The 21,257-nt window shown below is 37.3% G+C and overlaps 1 protein-coding gene across 1 annotated transcript in view; it reads right to left on the bottom strand.

Moving 5' to 3' along the window:
- Positions 1–21,257, bottom strand: part of LOC133515617 (uncharacterized) — a 1,004,237-nt gene that overhangs the window by 14,474 nt on the left and 968,506 nt on the right. The window contains 1 exon segment of the mRNA XM_061848189.1: positions 258–517. Within this exon segment, the coding sequence (XP_061704173.1) occupies positions 258–517 (260 nt within the window).

Raw genomic sequence — 21,257 nt, 5'->3', positions numbered from 1 at the left:
TACCTCGCCAGCGCCTGTAATTGCGCTTGCAGTTCATCCGCATACGCCCTGCGCGTGGGCACGCGCCGCGTCGAGTTGTGTGCGCGCGTCGCCAGACCCGCGCCATGATGAGCGCGCGTTTTCAGCGTTTGCATGCGCCCGGTTTAAGACCATAGTCTTTTGTAGGCGAGTAATTTTTAGATAACTCTCAAAAGACTCGAGTTCCTATCAACACTAGTTATTCCATTATACTGATGTTGTATTTGACGACATCTCACCTGGTATTCAAATCATCAAGCCTAGCGACCAGTTGCTCTGGGATCTGTATCTTGTCCCTCGCCAACGCCTGCAGCTGTGCTTGCAGCTCGTCGGCGAGTCTCCTCAGAGGCGGGAGCTGCGCGCGCGCACGCGACACCGCGTCGAGCTGTGCGCGCGCATCGCGTGCGTCGCCGGGCCCTCGCCATGATGAGCGCGCGGTTTCGGCGGCTTGCACGCGTCCGGTTAGCTCGTCGAGGGATGATGTGAAGGTGCGGACGCGCTGGAAAAGAAAACAGTTATTGAATAGAATAGGTAAGTTCTATTTATTTGCGGTTGTTTGCGTGACGTAAAATAGTATACACATCCAAGGATGAATAGGGGTAAGTAGTACCAACGTACAAACGTAACAAACGTAGGTTTGTATTGAGAATAGCTATTTACTTTTCTCTTAACATTGTGATAGTTTAACTAACTTCTCTAGCATTACGGTTTAATTTAAACATGATTTAAATAAATATGAATGATAGGTTCCATCGTTATAATTGTAACTCGTCGTATAAGGTCACTCTTTGCTCTTAAAACATTTACCTATCCAACACACACTGTAGTCACATTTTACAAATATTTGTTTGACATTTAGAATTTATTCTAGAAACAATCTAGACTAGTATTTTTTATAAAAAAAAGTTGTATGACTATATTTTGTGAAATTTTTAGTATTAAATTTGATCTATGAATTATATTCATTAGTATTATATGTGGAATAATATTTACAACATCAATAAATTGCTCTGATAATTAGATAATTATATGTAATACTGTCTTACTATTCATAAGTGCTTGTTGTTTGGCCTACATGAATAAAGTATATTTGAATTGAATTGAATTGAATACATTTTATAAAATTTCTCCTGTCCTCAGCCGCAGTGGGTCCATTTTTGTATAAGAATGAAAACTAATCTAACACTTTTATGGCATCCAGGGCCTGCTTAAGACTTAGTGATAAATTAGGATTATATTCCAAACGTTCCAAATAGCGCCTATACAGGCAGGTTAAAATAAAATCAGAAAATACCTACTTTTTTATTTTACTAATAGTCTTTTTTTTATTTATACTAATAGTTATTCCAATAATCTACATAGATAACCAATGTCGCTGTCAGTAGAACTGTAAATACTTAGTGCAAGAATGCATATTGATAAGAAGCGATCAGGATCTAAGAAACCAAAAGGTAGGTAGGTAAAGGAAAAGGATAAAAGGGTTGCGAGTTTGCCAAATTCTGGTGTGAAACATTAAATACCTATGTTGTAATTAGAATCGGGCCAAAGTTTAATCATTGTGTCATAAATGTCATAATTAAATCGCCTTTAAAACCCACCCAGATCTAGACAGTCTGGACCAGACTATAAACTAAATTAGCCCATAAAAGACGTCCCACCGGAATTCCTAAGGCCAAGTTCAGCAACTCGTTTGGTGACCTTGCAGCGTCCTTCGCGGCTCGCGTTACTGACATGCGTATGCGACGATGCGTTTGAGACAATTGAATATGGAACATGAGGTTTACTTCACTCATTCTTTAATCTATATCGCCAGGAAATGTATACACGTGCACGAAAGCCGTACCTGCAACGTTACAAATGTTACAGTAAAATGCAATACCTAATCCTACAATAGTACATTGTGCAACGAGGGGGGTAATTTTGCAAACCTACCTATTAGATACCCAAGTAGAAAACGTAATTTTTTACGTTAAAGCCGTGCCCTAAGGATTGCTAAAGAATGCTAAAGAATCTAGCAAAACTTGCACAAATAATGGTCAAAGAGGTCAAACATTATAAATAAATAAATAAATAAATATTATAGGACATTATTACACAAATTGACTAAGTCCCACAGTAAGCTCAATAAGGCTTGTGTTGAGGGTACTTAGACAACGATATATATAATATATAAATATTTATAAATACTTAAATACATAGAAAACACCCATGACTCAGGAACAAATATCCATGCTCATCACATGGATAAATGCCCTTACCAGGATTTGAACCTGGGACCATCGACTTTGTAGGCAGGTAGGTAGGAAGGGTAGGGGGATTATGTAAGTGATAATTCCCTTCTGTGGGGAAAAAAGTACATATTACCTTAGTAAACAAATTCGCAGCAAACAGCGGCAATAACAGACATCTGGTGTTGTTATTTGATACGAAACTACCTATTCGCGGGCTTTAGTAAATGTAATAATAAAATGTAATAAAATAACTGTTGGGAAAAGCTGTAGATATCTGTCTGGACCAAACTTGAAAAGTACAGTCAGATGCAGAGCAACTATCTCTGCATCTGACTGTACTTTTCAAGTTTGGTCCAGACATGCCCAGACCCCCCTGCATAGACTGTTTGTATGAAGGGGGTCAACTATCTCTGCAGCTGACTGTACATTTACGATAAGCATTTATGAGTCCAGCGCACTATTTGCGTATTCAGCTGCCGTCACTGGAGGGTTTGGTCGCTTTTACTATAGTATGTATATGACATCTATTTCAGTTTACTATTCAAATATGTTAAATAAATAAATAAATATGTTATAAGTAATCCCTTTTATAGAGAGTTGGATTCGAGAAAATATCTCATTTCCGAACTTAAGGACCGACCACACAGAAACACGACGCATCATATACGCAGAGACGTATACGTTGCGTTTTTGTCATACGTTTTTCTGCATCGGTGCGTGTTTAGAACAATAGTGTGGCCGATAAAAGCGAGAAAATGAAATTTTAAGTATGTATTATCTTCATCTATCACATGCCTACCTACATCACAATATACGTTATACACTCTCAATTTCACGACACCGCCTTATCATAAAGTAATAGACGTTGTCACGAAACAATTTTCCGCAGCGCGCCTCAGTATCGGTTCCTCGGTAACAGTCCCTAGGGAGCGTGGCAGGCTGAGAGTGGATTTACGAATATTGAGTTATATCAATGTTTCTTTATAGAGCGGAGAATAGAATATATGTAAAAGTGTTATCGCTGTCGTCTAAAAAGAAAGTCAAAAGAATAACTTGTCGTTGTGAAATAAACCACTATCAGCATGCAGCTTGATATTTTTAATTAACCCCTTTGAATTGGATTCCTCGTGGTTACAGGCTTTCTCTTCTACTAGTTTTTTTCCAGTTGGTCGAAAGTAACCCTTTGGGCATATATTGGTTATTTCTTAATATGGCCGCTATTGATATAGCTAGATGCAGTTTGAAGGTTGAAATCATATTATGAATTACGATATCAATTCACTGCAATTGGATCCTAATTGAAACATGACAAGTTATCATAAAATTCATACCCCTAATACTTAAGTGAAATTTAATATTGTGTAGATATGAGTAGGTATAATAAATATAATATAACTAGGTAAAGGTATTTTTACCTACTTTTAGAATTCGGCTAAAATCATATCACGTTTTCAACCTCAGAGTAACACGGAAATTACTCTACCGACAAGAGACCGGGGGGCCTAACCAAGATCGTTTGAGCTACGACAACGAAACGCTATCTCTCTTCCTATGGGCTCCTCTACACGATGGCCCATCGTACGCCAGTCTAAAGGACGCAGCTATGCAGTGGAATGAGATAGCAATATCACTTGCTCCCTCTAACGCATAAATGCGTGCCTTGGACTGGCCTACGCTGGGCCATCGTGTAGAGGAGCCATATCACTATTCCATATTAGTGCCAGAGACAGATTGCGTTACGTGTCGTAGCGCAAACGATCGTCATCTTCTAGCCAAATTATCAAATAAATCTTAGTCAATCATAGCTTGTCTGCACCGTCAATACATACTCCTAAGGCTGTTGACATCAGGTGTCAGTATATCACTAGGAAGGCCGACCGACATAATTACGTTCAGAAACATCTCGTTTACATGTCCGCCAGAAAATGTTCCTTTGTACCTCAAAACTGCGGCAGTGACGGATTGAGTTTCACTGCTGTATCGCGTAAGCGTACAAATTAGCTTCTGTGTGGTGGGGCGTTTCGTGACGGCTTGTGGCGTTTGGTGACGGCTTGTGGCGTTAGCGTGTGTGTATGGGCCCTATAATATTGCATTTTATTATTTGGTTTCCGTTTGAAAAATTGACTAGAGAGAGTCGTCAAACACTGCTCATTTAATCTTTATGAATGTGTCGCATAGAAAACATAGTTATATTTAGATTAATTAAGTAATAAAATAAAAATAATATCACATTATATGAAGCGGTGGTGGCCGAGTGGATATGACGTCTGATTTTCAATCCGGAGTTCGCGGGTTCAAATCCTGGCTCGTACCAATGAGTTTTTCGGAACTTATATACGAAATATCTTTTGATATTTACCAATCGTGAGGAAACCTGCATACATCTGAGAAGAAATTCAAAGGTGTATGTGAAGTCCCCAAACCTCATTGGGCTAGCGTGGGGACTATAGCTCGAGCCCTTTCGTGCATGAGAGGAGGCCTGTGCCCAGCAGTGGGACGTATATAGGCTGAAATATATCTATAACACATAAAACTCTCGCGTTATGTACACATGTTTAATGATTAGCACGGATCTATCGTAATATAATTTAATTATTTTTACCTTATCCGATGTTTAAGGTTGGACATTCAATAAATATTTCATTATAGCACGCGAACACTATATTGCCTTTAAGTTCGTGTAGCTACCGTTGGCGCTTGTTGCGTATGCAGCTGTAATGTTCAGCCAAGGTATGGTTGGACCGGACCGATAGTGTTATGTTTACGATGCTTGATAATAATAATCTTTACTTAATTTAGTCGTTATTTTTTATCTATTTTTCAATTTGTTCACTCTATATTATTTTATGTCTTTTTCCTTCTTGTCTGTTACCTTTCGTGATTTTTCTCACTTGATGGTCTCATCGGAAGATCAGCGCTGGAAGCCACCAGCAACATGCTGAGATGAGGCCATTTCGTGGCACTTTATACTTTCTTTGTTTTTGTTATATCATGTGTCTTGTTTGTGTTTACGAATAAAAAATATTCTATTCTATACTATCATTTTATAAACACTCCATATTTGATATTAACGGAACAGCTGTTCCTTCTACTAGTACAAGTCAACACAGTAATACTCCTAGACCTAACAAACAGTCGGGCAGTGTTAACAGCCCTGTATCAATTCCATCAGCTATTAACTGATCAATGAACGATCATTATCAGACGGCTTAATGGAGTAATTGTATGAGTTAGGGCGATTAATTATAAATTAGGTTATTATTAACTTAGTAGCAGAACTTGAGATCTACTTCGGAAACAGTGGGGTTATATTTTAAAAATCAATGATAGATCCAGCGCTGGTGGCCTAGCGGTAAGAGCGTGCGACTTGCAATCCGAAGGTCGCGGGTTCAAACACTTCAAACCCCGGCTCGTACCAATGAGTTTTTCGGAACTTATGTACGAAATATCATTTGATAATTTACCAGTCGCATTGGTGAAGGAAAACATCGTGAGGAAACCGGACTAATCCCAACAAGGCCTAGTTTTACCCTCTGGATTGGAAGGTCAGAAGGCAGTCGCTTTCGTAAAAACTAGTGCCTACGCCAAATCTTGGGATTAGTTGTCAAGCAGACCCCATGCTCCCATGAGCCGTGGCAATATGCCAAGACAACGCTAGGAAGAAGAAGAAGAATGATAGATCCAGGACTAGCAGAATTTCGAAATTAAAGCTATCTTTGTTCCATTTCGTTGTAATTTAAGCAAATTCTGTCAATCACAGTGTTGACAAATTTAGTTTTTGACCCTACTACTGTTGTGTTCTTGCCGGTGAGGAGGGTTGCCAGAGCTAAACGAGGGTGCGGAGTGTTAGGGTCGGCAACGCGCATGTAACTCCTCAGGAGTTGCAGGCGTACATATACCCTCAACCCTCAACACAAGCCTTATTGAGCTTACTGTGGGACTTAGTCAATTTGTGTAATAATGTCCTATAATATTTATTTATTTATATACTACGGAGACTGCTTATCATCAGGCGGGCCGTATGCTTGTTTGCCACCGACGTAGTATAAAAAAGTCATCAATAGGATATATTAATTATTACATTTCATGATATGAATGTCTAATTAAAAAAAAATAACTTTTCTATTTCTTAGACTGTAATCATTGGAACTCGTATTTTAAGACGTTCTTAGGTACAGTAAACTGTTTAGATAACTGATCCCCCCCTACATAAAAACTTGTTTGCAGCGGTCAGTTATCTCTGCAGCTTACTGTACGTCTTGAAATAAAATCTTAACTCTTTAAAATCTCAATTTCTCCAAGTTCCGAAAAGCATAATCTAAAATATTCTCATACACATCTTTCCCTTGCCTTATCTCGGTTATTTCTCCCAGAGCGGTCACCATAAAACCCGCAAAAGAACTATAAACCGTAAAGACAAACAAAAGAACTCACGAACAGTGATATCCGGCTCGCAAGTTATCAAACTAGCCATTAGACGAGTAATGATATGTGATTGTGGATGAAGACCGCAGATCGGACCGGAGATATCCGGGTAAGGCCGACATTTTGACAGGGTCTTTTTTGAGGCGGGGGAAATATAATGAGACGTTGAAGTTAGAAAGATGTAAGACATGCTAAGACATGGACAAGTTCTGAGCAATCCGCCTTATTTTAATGTATTACCTATTAATTTAATGGTTAAGTAAGATTAGATGGGGTAAAAGAAACACTTGTAGGGAAACTTCCTTAATTATAAAGAAACGTTAGATACCTAGTTGGAAAAGATATTGGTAATAATTTAATATAAGGGTAAAAACAAACTAATGTTTAGTCTCGGCTTTTAAAATATATACTTAACATTGATGCACATTGGATTGGCTATCCGCAGACTTTCACTTTATTATGTATATAGGTAAATTAAGTCACTATTAAGTTATTATTTTAATTATAGTTAAATTTAGTATAATACATTACTAAAATCCTACTCTAAATTCACTTGTTTTTGTTGTTTGTTTGTGTGTTGTAGTGTTATTTGTTTTGTGTTGTTGTTGTTGTTGTTTGTTTGTTTGTTTGTTGTTGTAATTAAATTGTTTTAAAGTGATCATTAAAGTAAAAAAACGTCCGACTCTCAATCCGGAGGTTGTGGGTTCAAATCCTGGCTGGTACCAATGAGTTTTTCGGAACTTATGTACGAAATGTCATTTGATATTTACCACCAGTTTTTTGGTGAAGGAAAACATCGTGAGGAAACCTGCATACATCTGCGAAGAAATTCAAAGGTGTATGTGAAGTCCCCAATCCGCATTGGGCTAGCGTGGGGACTATAGCCCGAGCCCTCTTGCGCATGAGAGGAGGCCTGTGCCCAGCAGTGGGACGTATATAGGCTGAATTATTATTTTATTATTATAATTAAAGTATAAAAATACACGGGAAAATTAAAACCAAACAAGTTTTGCGCTTTGAATAATTTTAAAATCAATATTACGCCACCATTTTACGCCAAAAATGCCTTACATCATTAAGGAAAAGAGCTGGGATCGATTTTTTAAATTAAATCACATCTTGTTGAATTTAAAGCTTTTTAGCTAACAAGCTAAAAAGAAGTGTTAAAAAATTGTGTCACATACCCGACAATTTGCTGGAATGCCCCTTTAACACTAGTTAGTATTTCACTCTATTGAATGCTCGCTGGACTAGTGATAGCTCATATTTATTATTATGAACACGAGTGTGCAGAGCACGTATATGAAGCAAGTTATAATACTAGCCCATAGCGAAGGATATGAACCGCAGATCGGACAGAAGATACCCGGGTAGGGTCGCCGCCATCTTGACCGGATATATTAGCTCGCGCGACGAATGACGGTTTATTTTGTGAATAGGTCTGCCACTGGGTTTTTCGTTGAATATATGAATATGGGTGAATGTTTTTATAATATATGAATATGGGTGAATGTTTTTATAATATATACCGAATATTATTTAAATATACATATTTTCAGACATATATAGAGTGTTGAGTCCAGACGACCTTTTGAACAAATGTCTACGCACATTCTACGAGTACTAAGGTGTACTCGTGTAATTTTGAAAAGAAATACTTAACACTAAATGCCTAAGTGGCGGATACTTTCGAAACGGGATTATCATTGCAACGGAATAGGTATGACTGATTTTTAAAGCTCAGCCTGTGGAAGTGTTAAGTAAAAGTTACAATTTCATAGAAGTTTGACGTTCAAAATAACATTTGCACTGTCTGGGCTGTCAAAATCGCTGCCAACTTATCTTGGTCTCTACGATTTTATACCCGGATACCCGGTTAACCGGCACTACTCTCCGGGATGGGCCGATAACCGCCCGCATCATGAATTATACGGAATAATACAATATGATACAGTTCCTTTGAATGCTGTAATTGCTTTGGTAATTATCTTTCATACCATGGTATAGTCACGTCTGAAAATATTGATACGGACAAAGTGCCCAAAATATGTACACACGGCCTTATTGCCCATATATTAAGGTAGTGTATACATATTTTTGTACCTACCTATTTTATATAAATTAATAAAATATATAAAGGGTAATATTGATAAAGGATGACTCGGGCCCGGGCCGGGGCCTCCGACACTCCAGTGTTCTGTAGAAAGTATCACGTGATCACCGATCACTTGTCATGGCTCTTGTAGAAAAAGAAGTGTTGGAAGCCTCGTCCCGGGCCCAGACCGTTCTAGCGTGAGTCATCCTTTAATTTTCAGAAAGTTAACCATCTTTATCTTCTTGGCCTTTTTTTTTTTTTATGGCCAGAATCTAGCGATGATGGTACGATAGCAAATTATTTAATTATACAATTATAATTATATATTGTAATGTAAATTTGATAATATTTAATCTTTAGTCGTAATTCAATAACATGTAATGTAATATTTTATGTAATGAAACCTTTAATAGTGATTTATAGCTACTTAGTATTACTAGTCCGTAAGTTACGTTTTGCAGTGCCCTTACAGGGTTCATAGCTGATCAGAATTCTTATGTATCACCTTAATATGTACCTTGAAGGCAATAAATGACTGAATACTGAATACGAAAAAATATCTTTTAAAAAATGCGTATTTTTTTAAGCTACCTTCATTACAAATTATTTAAGTTTTCTACAGACGATTATCAGGCATTGCCCAGTAATGGGCACAGTATCAAAATAATCTATAAATAGGTATCTATAATATTCCTAAATTCTAATCCCACAACATCTATCTCCCAATCTCAACTAAATCTCCCAATTGACACACCTTTAAACCCCGCAATTGATCACCCTGTCAATACGTTTAGTTAACACTAAACAGCCGTAACTAACACGTATTACCAGAGACATAAGGTCGATAATAAGTCGAAGTCGTGTCGCAACCGTGTCGTGTCGATGTCGTGATCTGATAACGCGGCCACGTGCGTCGTGACGAAATGGTCGGACTGGGTTTAATCTTAGCTTGAAGCTGTAGGATATAGTGGTAAGGGAAATAATAACAACAACGCCAGTGATAGTTGTAGGCAGAAGTGGCTTTAACCTTTTTTAGGGTTCCGTAGTCAACTAGGAACCCTTATAGTTTCGCCATGTCCGTCTGTCTGTCTGTCTGTCCGAGGCTTTGCTCCGTGGTCTTTAGTGCTAGATAGCTGAAATTCGGCATGGATATATAAATCAATAAAACCGACAAAGTCGTACAATAATACCTAAAAATTTAATTTTTTTGAGGGTACCTCCCCTACACGTAAAGTGGGGGTGATTTTTTTTCTGCTTCAACCCTACAGTGTGGGGTATCGTTGGAAAGGGCTTTCAAAACTAATAGGGGTCTTCAAAAAACATTTTTTGATAAAGTGAATATATTCGGAGATAATCGCTCCGAAAGAAAAAAAAATGTGTCCCCCCCCTCTAACTTTTGAACCATAGGTCCAAAAAATATGAAAAAAAATCGTGGAAGTAGAGCTTAAGAAAGACTTTAAATGAAAACTATAGCCGACATGATCAGTTTAGCTGTTTGTAAGTTATCGTAAAAAGTTTCCCCTTCATAGTAAAAAGACTTTAATTAGGTACTGATTATGCTGCCTATTTGTTTAACTCGCGTTTCATCCCTTGGTTAACAATTTACTATACTTTAAGCTCCAGTTTAGCTTATTGTGACGGAAGAGTAACTACGGAACCCTACACTGAGCATGGCCCGACATGCTCTTGGCCGGTTTTTTTTTATACTACGTCGGTGGCAAACAAGCATACGGCTCGCCTGATGGTAAGCAGTCTCCGTAGCCTATGTACGCCTGCAACTCCAGAGGAGTTACATGCGCGTCGCCGACCCTAGTTTCCCCCCCCCCACCCCTCTTTGAGCTCTGGTAACCTTACTCACCGGCAGGAACACAACACTATGAGTAGGGTTTAGTGTTATTTGGCTGCTGTTTTCTGTAAGGTGGAGGTACTTCCCCAGTTGGGCTCCGCTCTAGATCTGGAATGACATCCGCTGTGCTGTGCCCTACCACACAAAGCGAGATGACTCAGATGACATTCACAATGCCCATACCTCTCGTTTGGACGTAGTTTAAGGACGTACCCGGCTCCATCGCGAGCAGCAATATTTTTACCAGTGGCAGCCCTTATAAAAATATGCTCTGCGAGGCCCTACCTAGTGCGAGGCCCCGAGCGACTACCCTGCTCGCTATCGCCTAAGGCCACCTCTGGTTGTATGCTGAAAACTTTTTAAGCAACTTCATCAGTTCATACAGGTTGCCAAAAGGAGTTGACTGGACAATCCTACGAATATTATCCAATTCTTATTGTTTTTTTGGGTTCCATACCTAAAGGGTAAAACGGGACCCTAATATTAAGACTCTGCTGTCCGTCCGTCCGTCTGTCACCAGGCTGTATCTCATGAACCTAGACATGAAAGCTAGACAGTTGAAATTTTCACAGATGACATATGTCTGTTGCCGCTATAACAAAAAATACTTAAAAATAGAATATGTAAAATAAATATTTAAGGGGGCTCCTATAAAACAAACGTGATTTTTATGCCGTTTTTTGCGTAATGGTACGGAACCCTTCGTGCGCGAGTTCGACTCGCACTTGGCCGGTTTTTTAGTTTTATGGCCTGTATTTTAGCCCATTTTTAGCGTTTTTTAGAGTTTTTTATATGTTTACTTCGCTACCGATTTGGGATTTATAAATGTCTGATCTTGAGATATCGGAACAAACCCTGCATTTGGATAGGCAAGTATATTTAAACAGTAATTCAAGTATTTGCTCTTGGAAATCGACATTTTATGAAGTGGAACTGCTTATGCTGATGTCCTCATCTTTGGTCCTCCAAAACACGAATAAACGGTCTCCATTAACCTTAAGCTTTACATACAAAACTTCTTAGTAGTCGTTCTATTTTCTTAATAAGTATAAAAAAATTAGCAACGAAAACCCAGACATAGTTTTATGTAATTAAAGCATGTCGTTTTAAGATTCCTCCTACAGCAAAATACCGTAAACTAAGTTACTCTGAACCATTGCTTTATATTAAAATAGTACATTACGATACAAGTGCGAAAAATAGGAAATTCGAAACGAGTGGCGTGGCGATAAATTAAAACACGACCGAAGGGAGTGTTTTAAATCGACACGAGATGCGAATTACTTATTCGCACATGTATCGTACAACGTTTTACAGTACATATGGCGCTTTAAATGTTCGACACAGTAACGTAATATGCTAATTTTCGCACTAGTGCGGTAAAGTAGCACCATATGTACTGTAAATATCATTTTCTGAGCGGAAAATAAAATTATATAACAATCTACAAGATATGAGCAATAGTATAGTTTTAGTAGACTTGGCCATCGCCTGAAAACACGTGTAAATTCAATCGCCTGAAAACACATGTAAATTCAATTATTTAGTGCGATGGCCAAGTCTCAATATATTTATATAAAACATTAAAGAATTTTAATATTGATATGCGTCACTATAAGATGCTGTTAATTATTACGTAACAACTTAATGCTTCGAGTACGGAGATTCCAGACACAATTGATTTTCAATTGTTATGGACCACGATCGTGGTCTTAGAGACTGGACGTATTAAGACAGAAAGTCGCTTAAGTAGAGACTGAATAAATTAATAACCGACTTGGTATTACATGGATCTCACAACTTTTTACCGCAGAACAACTGAGTTGCGAGACTTGGTTTTTTTGACAAGTATTGTTTTTGATGGGATTTCTTTTAGTTGTATCCTTATTACTAATGCAACTTTTAACGAAAATAAATGAAAATTTACAATCTTTCTCACAAAACGCTATAAAATGACTTGGTTTTCTTGCTTTTTGCAAATTCATAAAACTATGCCTCAATTCGTAAAAAATAAGCCTAAATCTATTACTATGTTCGATTGTAAAGCGGCCTCTAGGTTGGTCTGACTAAGTTTTCAGAGAAACACACTTAAACTACTTAAAGTAATATCAAGTCAATATCAAATCAATGGCAGATAATTTATGAATGCTGCTCCTGTTTTCAGAGGGCCTACCGCGAACCACGTTCGACGTGTTGCCTCCCTGTCACGCTTACGTACGAATTTACAAGTGCGACAGAGAGGCAACACGTCGAACGTGGTTCGCGGTAGGCCCTCAGGTACCTATTATTAGCAAAACAAACGAAGGTTACCGCACACGTTGCATTTCCGAGTTAGTTATCACTTATCGGAGGTCATTGCCCCGGCCGTGAAGGCGCCTGTTTCATAAAACGCAGCGTACACTACACGTATTTACACATTGTATCCAATCATTTCAATTAAAAAATGAAGCGAATAGGGGGCGTTAAGGCAAGAAATTAGAAGGAAATAAAAGATAATTTGCCGTGCGAAACTTGCTGCGGGTATGGCCGTTCGGGTTTTTACCTTTGATCTAATTATTCTGAAAATGTATTAAAATTTTGCTTATCAAATTCCTTGGCTGTATCACTAGCTATTTTATACTAAAATTTTATTACATTTGGTGGTATGCATGGTAACGATATAGACTGCATGCATGGTAACTTTTTTTTCAATACAGCCAACTTTAACCTGATAAAAACATGATATATGTACAAAAGATGACGCTATACAGGAAGTAACAAAATAGTGGGGATCAGTTTAAGGGCATACACGTTATCCTGTTCTGATAAGGAAAAAGAAGATTTTTTTACGCGAAAAAATTTTTTTTTTTTTATGGGGTAGGATGTCCAAGTCGGTCAACTCTCCAGAATAGCCAAAAGCAATACAAAGGCCAACATTTTTCACGTCAAAAAATGTTTTCTTCTAATTTTTACTATTCAGTACCCCTAGTGTAAATTTATTCAATAGCGAAACGTGACGTACGCGTTTGCGTTTAGTCTCAATTAGTATGGGATTTAGAAACAGCGCGCCAAGCGGAACGTTTTGGAAACTCAAAATCCCATACAACATTTTCATTTTTCCAAAACATCCTGCTTGGCGCGCTGTTTCTAAATCCCATACAAAATGAGACTTAACGCAAACGCGTACGTCAAGTCACGCTATCGAATAAATTTACACTAGGGGTTCTGTACGCAGCGTATGGTTTCAATCGAAAACCGGTATTTCTAACCCGGCTGCTTGGTTACTAAGGAAGAATGTCGGCGTATAATTTTAATAAATAAGTAGTTGATCATAGTGTTTACTAGGTAGGTCTAGTCTAAGTAGTGGTCTAGTCTAAGTTATCAACTATCTCTTCCCTGTAGTTGTTAACAGCCATAAGGATCAAATAAGGCTATCGGGAAGTAATTATCGTTACACGCCGCCATTACATTGTGTGTTTATAACCTAGGATGTAAGTCGAGTACACCCGAGACTGATGATTGGGCCGGTGTTTCATTCAATGTATGCTGAAGGTATACTTACAGCATGATTGTAATTTGTATCTCTAAACTTATGATAAAAAATATTCCAAAAACTATGAAAGTATTGTTCCTTTTTTCATGGATATAAAGCACGATGAATGACTTTTTTGATATTTTTTTTTTATACTATGTCGGTGGCAAACGAGCATACGCCTGATGGTAAGCAGCCACCGTAGCCTATGTACGCCTGCAACTCCAGAGGAGTTACATGCGCGTTGCCGACCCTAAACCCGCCCCCCCTCATTGAGCTCTGGCAACCTTACTCACCGGCAGGAACACAACACTATGAGTAGGGTCTAGTGTTATTTGGCTGCTGTTTTCTGTAAGGTGGAGGTACTTCTCCAGTTGGGCTCTGCTCTAGATCTTGAATGACATCCCCTGGCTGTGCCCTACCACACAAAGTGAGATGACATTCACAATGCCCATACCTCTCTTTTGGACGTAGTTTAAGGACATACCCGGGTCCAATATTATTACTTCACTGAAGAAAAACGGAGTAAAATTATTGAAAAAAGTTATTACTAAAAGTCCTTAAAATTAATTAAGGTGCGAAATAATATTATCCAAATTCCAGTGTTCCTCTATGTTAATTCTAATTGAAAATAAATATAAATATAACAAACAGGCTATGAAAAACTATCAATTTATAATTTTGCCAATGTCGACCTCATGAAATAAACTTTAATGGACAGTGCATTCTCCAGATAAGAACTAGAAAAAACCAACAGCAGGATATGCAGGTTTCCTTACGGTTTTTTTGCCTGCTTAGCATAAAACTGTACTCGGTGGACGCAAAAACTCGTCCTTCGCTGGACTGGATACCCCCATATAAGCACTAACCGGAGTATGAAAATCTATCTCATGATATCTCGGGCATTAGCAAGTAACTGATAAAACATGGTGTCCCATCAGTACCCCTAGTGTAAATATTTTCGACAGCGAAACGTTATGTACGCGTTTGCGTTAAGTGTCATTTTGTATGAGATTTTTGACTTTCCAAAACGTCCCGCTTGGCGCGCTGTTCAAGAACCCATACAAAATGAGACTTAACGCAAACGCGTACGTAACGTTTCGCTGTCGAAAATATTTACACTAGGAGCACAGATCTTCACGTGATGATAATACGGCCAGTGGTATATTTTATTAAATCGACATTACAATTGTCAGGTGGGTCAATACTATTTTCGTTGACTTGATTTTGACCACTCTGTCACGCGTGTATTTTTGTTTTTATCAAGTGAAGAAAAAAAGTCGTGTGTTATTGCATGTCTTTCTCGCTGAAGATTAAGTGGCAATGATTGAAAACTAAATTTCACCCCATACTGAAAGCTACACTCCGTCACATTCCTTGGGAAAAAAAACAAGAAAAGAAGTTTGACCCAGGTAACTTCAATATGCACTTGCGCTTGCTTGGATTTCGCGACTTCGAGAAGGTTAGAAAATATAATAAAAGAAAACATACTAAATAAACATGATTTTATTTATTTATTTTTATAAAAAAAAATGATTTAGACAACAAGGCCCATATTACAAATACCTATAAAATGTTTATTTGGACACAAACGGTACAACAATTCTTACAAATAGTAATATTAATTAATGCACTATAAAACTTAAAACCTAAATCTAAAAATAAATAATAAACTATATATCTGTGGCCCTAGTGAAAAAGGGTACAAGTCTCCACAGACAAGGGGTGTAAGTTCCACGTAACACATATGCCCTTATACACCTAAACTGCCAGAGACTTGTACCCTTTTTCACTAGGGCCACAGATATGTATCTATTGCTGTATTCCACTAAGGTGTTGTATTGTGCATAGGGCATGTTTGCACAAAAGGCTCAAGTGGTCTAATAATAGCGGTCTGACTCACTAATTGGCCAGCGGCCAGTTTCTGCGCAAGCGCATACGGGAGCAAGGAACGAGCGGAGAATTTAACATAACAAAGAAATTTTATGGTAGCTTAGAAACATCTTTGTCTGCCCGTACACGGCTGAAGTGCAGAAGCAGAACTGAGATTGTATGGCGAATCCCGGGCATTTCCGGCTCCGGGGCTATTTTTGTATAGAAAGCCAGTACCGGGAGCATAGCCTACGTCACGCAGTCTACGGACCTTATAGTCGCTTGACAAATATGTGCGGATCATCTATGACTCAGGAACAAATATTTGAATCCAGGACCATCACTTCGTGCGCAGGATCACTACCGACTAGGCCAGTCTTTGGGTATTAAATACATGTCAACGTTAAGAACCTTTCATTAATGACTAGTTCAACTTTTGGTGTCATCTCCACATCTCTCCATACTTCGTGCCCGATATGTTCGCGGATCGCGTGGGAACCAGCAACATAATATATCGATTTGTCCCACCGCATCGTTAATGCATTCGGCCTGCATTCGAGATTCACAACTTGTGGCAGTCATACACTGCAATTATGTTCATCCCAACAGATGTGCAAGCTACCCAAAGTTTCCAAAAAGTTGGAATAGTTCTCGATAATTTCACAGAAATATAAGGAATTTTCATTGTATGTTTCGGCAACTTTCAACATCCATATAAAAATGTTCGAAGTTTCCAAAATTTTCCCATGTGAAAAATTTCGCAATTTTTTAAAGATTACCTAGGCACATCAGTATCATACCTAACAATAAGGGTTATGTTTCCATTTTATGTTTCGGCAACTTTCAACATCCATACAAAAACGTTCGAAGTTTCTAAAATTTTGTAAAGATTACTTTGGCACATCAGCAGCGGTAACATGGTCGCATTTTTATCATCTGTCATGTCATGCGTCACTTTCGCACTTACATGCTTGTTAGAACGTGACAGGCATTGTGATAAATGATAAAGAGCCGACCATATTAGCCCTACTGTATCATACCCAACGATAAGGGTTATAAAATAAAGCCTGATTTTCTGGTCCTTTAAGTATTAGCATGTAGATCATGTAATTCACGATGACGTGCGAATTTGATTTAATGTCATGATAATAGGAACATGATTTATAAAGGGCCCTTTCTATGAACCTGTCACTCTGTATGCTAGAATCTTATTTACAAGCTTTTATTTAACTTGCCCTGTTAGTATGTATGGGACAAATCTTGCAAGTTAAATTTGATCCACTTCCCGGTTTCCTATTGAGCTCAAAATTTGCATACATGTGTAAGTCGGGTGACAATGCAATATTATAGTACAATCGAGCTGATCTGATGATGGAGGCAAGAGGTGGACATAGGAACTCTGTGATAAAACAACGCAACCTAATTGTGTGTGGGGTTTTTAGAATTGGCTCGATGAGTATTAGTTGCCTGTGAAAAAAAAAGTACAGTCAGCGATAAAAGCTTGTACCAAAAATTAAATTTTACCCAAAAACTTATCGGTACCTAATACTCGTATTTTTAAGTTGAATATCGACATTGGCTGCAAAACACATCATAGGTGTATAGCTAGGGTTACCACGTGTCAATTTCTTGCAAAATCTTCAGAACGAAGTTGTGTCATAATAACATTCCAATGAACAGCAAATCCAGCACATTAAAACGCACGATTTTATAAAATATTAAATACTTAACATACACATGTAAAACGTACAGATTGGTTTCACATTTCAAACTGCACTGAGTGTACACCAATTTTATATTAATTTCTCAATCAATCATACAATATTACTGACATTTTCTTGTTCTAACCAACGCCTTCAATTCCTAACAAATCGAAACGTGCGTCAACCCTATCAGCAGCTGCTGCAACCGGATATTACCGGATCCGGCCGGTCCGGGCCGGTCCGGGCCGGTTCTAAATGATTGCAGTCTTAGGTATTGTGTTTGTGAAATGTCTGTTTTGCGATTTATTGTTCCTGTCCTTTCTATCTCAAACGACATCCTATCCTTATTTAATACTGTTTTCTGGGGTAAAAAAAATAACATTAATCTAGATTCTATATAAGGAATTATGGTATGGTACACATTTTTCAAATTTTTATTTGATAAAGTTTTAGCGACAAATCTATGCAAGATAGACTGAAAGAGACTAAAGACAATGTAATCTTTAATTTAACTACTTTACTAGATATTAACTAATTACATTGTGATAAAATACTGATATTTACATAGATATTTAAGTTTTGTAAGTATTGTACCGTTAGTCAATTAAGATGTGAAAAGTTATCTCTAAAACGTATCTCGTTTGAAATCAACATACACTATTATTTTGGTGTCTGTACAATAGTACACAGACACCAAAATAATAGTATATATATATGTAATAATAGTAGCCTATTATTTCAATTTCAAGTCAACAATAACCTCCACAAAAATCTCGAAACACTATCTGTTTCAAGAAGGTCAAGACATACACAAAAAAGCCTATAAAAATGCCCCAAAGGTCCCGCCACTGAGTCATCGATAACATATGGCAGCCATGAATGAACCTACTAAACATAACAAAACACAACAAATATCAGTCCATTTTGCACCCTAGTTCTTAAAATATAAGGCTCAAATTCGAAAAACTAAATCCGGGATTGTTATTGAAATATCACGAACGAAAAAGGCCCTAACAAATATCACTGTTAAAGGAAATCGGACGTTAGACGTTTGGAATAAAGTATAATTTTGGGTGTAGCATGTGTTTGATGAAAGGCAGAGGTTGTAAACTATGGTCTGACTAAGAGTAGTTTAAAAAAAATGTTTTTTGTTTGGTTAGGTCATTGTGCCAGTGAATGTGGGGTCGCAAATCTTTGGTCACAGTTTTAGTAAAACGTCTGAGATAAAAAAGGAAAGTAGTTTAGTTAGGTACTATGTAACTTTACGTTACTTTTTAGAATGTTTTTTTTTCGTATGTACATTTTCCCTGTTTTTGCCAAGCTAGCAAAATGGAATGTATTATTAATTAAAAATAAGGCTAGGCTAGGTTTTATATACTTACATCTGTTAGGTTAGGTTAGTGATAATTATAATTGCTCAAAATTCAAATAAAATGTAGGTAATGTCATCTTATGATGTCTGAAGGCTTAAACCGAACTTAAACTTATCTATATTTATTTCAACTGAAATGTACTATATTATATTATATACACCGTGTTTTTTTTGATTTGCGTTAATTTCAAGGGTGCATTCCTGAGCTTAAATTAAGTACCTTTCTCAAAGACACCGGTATTCTAATTAACTCCATTTCGGAGTTAATCAATATTTTATTTTTATCTTATAAAGCCCTTACGAGTGTGTACACTTATCTTAGGGCCCGTTCACATATTGATTAGTGTTTAGTACGGTTTAATACATTTGCTACTAAACGTAAGTACTATCTCGGACGATCGATGTTCGAAATGACATTGACCTGTCACAATTTTCAATTGTTTGAATGAGATAAATGTAATGCCCGTGCCACAACAACGCTATATGCAACATTTAATAACTTTTTATAACAAAAAAATATTTAAAAAAAATATTTTTTTTTTTTTTTTTTAAATAACTATATGTCACGTAGTTTCCTTAAACGTACTTACCAATACCCCGAAGTTAACGGAATTCAATAAAAACATGGTGTATATCTAAGCTTGATTTATTGGAAATTAAAAATCTACAAAACGCGAAATAACATTTATAATAAATTCACGTACATACATCAAGATCAAAACCATCTCTGACATTTGAATTGATTTATACTTTAAAGAATGCACTTGCGTGACCTTTTTTGACATTTATGCAAATGTCACCCGCACAATAGTGAGAGATGTACCGGATTGATAGCGATTAGTCACGATTGATTGAATGACAGTAGACAGGTTGGAAATTAAATGAAAGGCTAATCTTACGTAAAATGACAGATTGTTAGCATTAGTATCATAGGCAAATGACAGTAGTCCATCTATGATTTTTTTTCGAATTGATTTTCCTAATGGCGTAGTTTTTTTGTTTGAAGAAATACTGTAGCAATACATAACTATAAACTGAAATAAATGTCATATACTAATAAAAAATGACCAAGGCCTCCAGTGCCCCAGGCTGGAATCGAACCAGCGTCCTCTGCTATCACGGCAGGTGCCTGGGATGATGATGATGATGAGTGCAGTAAGAAAAAAAAACTTGAAAATATACTATTTTATTAATTTGTCTAAATTAACTTTTATAGAATTAAATGAAATCATCAGTCTGTTTTGTATAAAGCCTGACCAGTAATATATGATCACGCGCCATATTGCGGAATTTGAATGAACTAAATTTTTCATACTAAACTGAACCACAAAACAGATCTGTTTTGTGACTGAACTGTCACCCTGAGAATGAAAGAAACAGCGCCATCTTGACAATGATCATATATTTCTGGTCAGGCTTTACATATACAGAAAATAAATAACCACGCTAGCAAATACAGTCAACATTATAATCCTTCAAATAACTAAGTATGAAATATAAACTCCACTAAGGAAGTTACCAATAAACTTCACAAAGTAACCGTGGTAAGTACTAAGTACATTTCTCATACATCTAACTTTATACCCGCGCTGCATTCCCCACAATGTATCATTTAGAGCTCAATAAATTCCTATGCAAAGGAATTGCAATTTTGATATCACCCTGTATCACCCCTACAATGCAAAAACAACCGTAACCTTATTTAAATAAAGTTGATATTCAAATGGCGTTGCTACAAGATATGCCTACGTAGAATTTTGCAAGGATATCTGTTTTCATGTCATTGGAGAAGATGGTTTATTAGATGGTGATAGGGTGCTTTTTTGTTTGCAGGCTATAGGGTTTATTATAATGTCGTATCTGGATAGTCGATCGCGGGTGATTGCCGCCCCCGCGGGCGGGGCTGGTTGTACTGCACTAGTTAAACTTGTGTTTAATCATATATAAATCGATATCTAAACGAGGATCAAAAGTCGAGACATCCTGCCTTAGTATATTATGGTTGTTGAGGCCTGGTATCTAGTAATTTATATTATTAGTGATCATAGAATTTACATATTTTACAATCCTTTAACGAACCAAATTAAAAAATCAATAAATACCACTTCGTAGTCCTTAAAATTCTCCATCAGAAAAAAAAATGCAAAAAGTTGATGCTACAAGGCGGTCATTTTTATATCTCAT

The sequence above is a fragment of the Cydia pomonella genome, chromosome 2 (genome assembly GCF_033807575.1).
Source record: "Cydia pomonella isolate Wapato2018A chromosome 2, ilCydPomo1, whole genome shotgun sequence".
In the NCBI taxonomy this organism is placed as follows: domain Eukaryota; kingdom Metazoa; phylum Arthropoda; class Insecta; order Lepidoptera; family Tortricidae; genus Cydia; species Cydia pomonella.
This window is presented reverse-complemented; position numbering and strand designations above follow the sequence as displayed.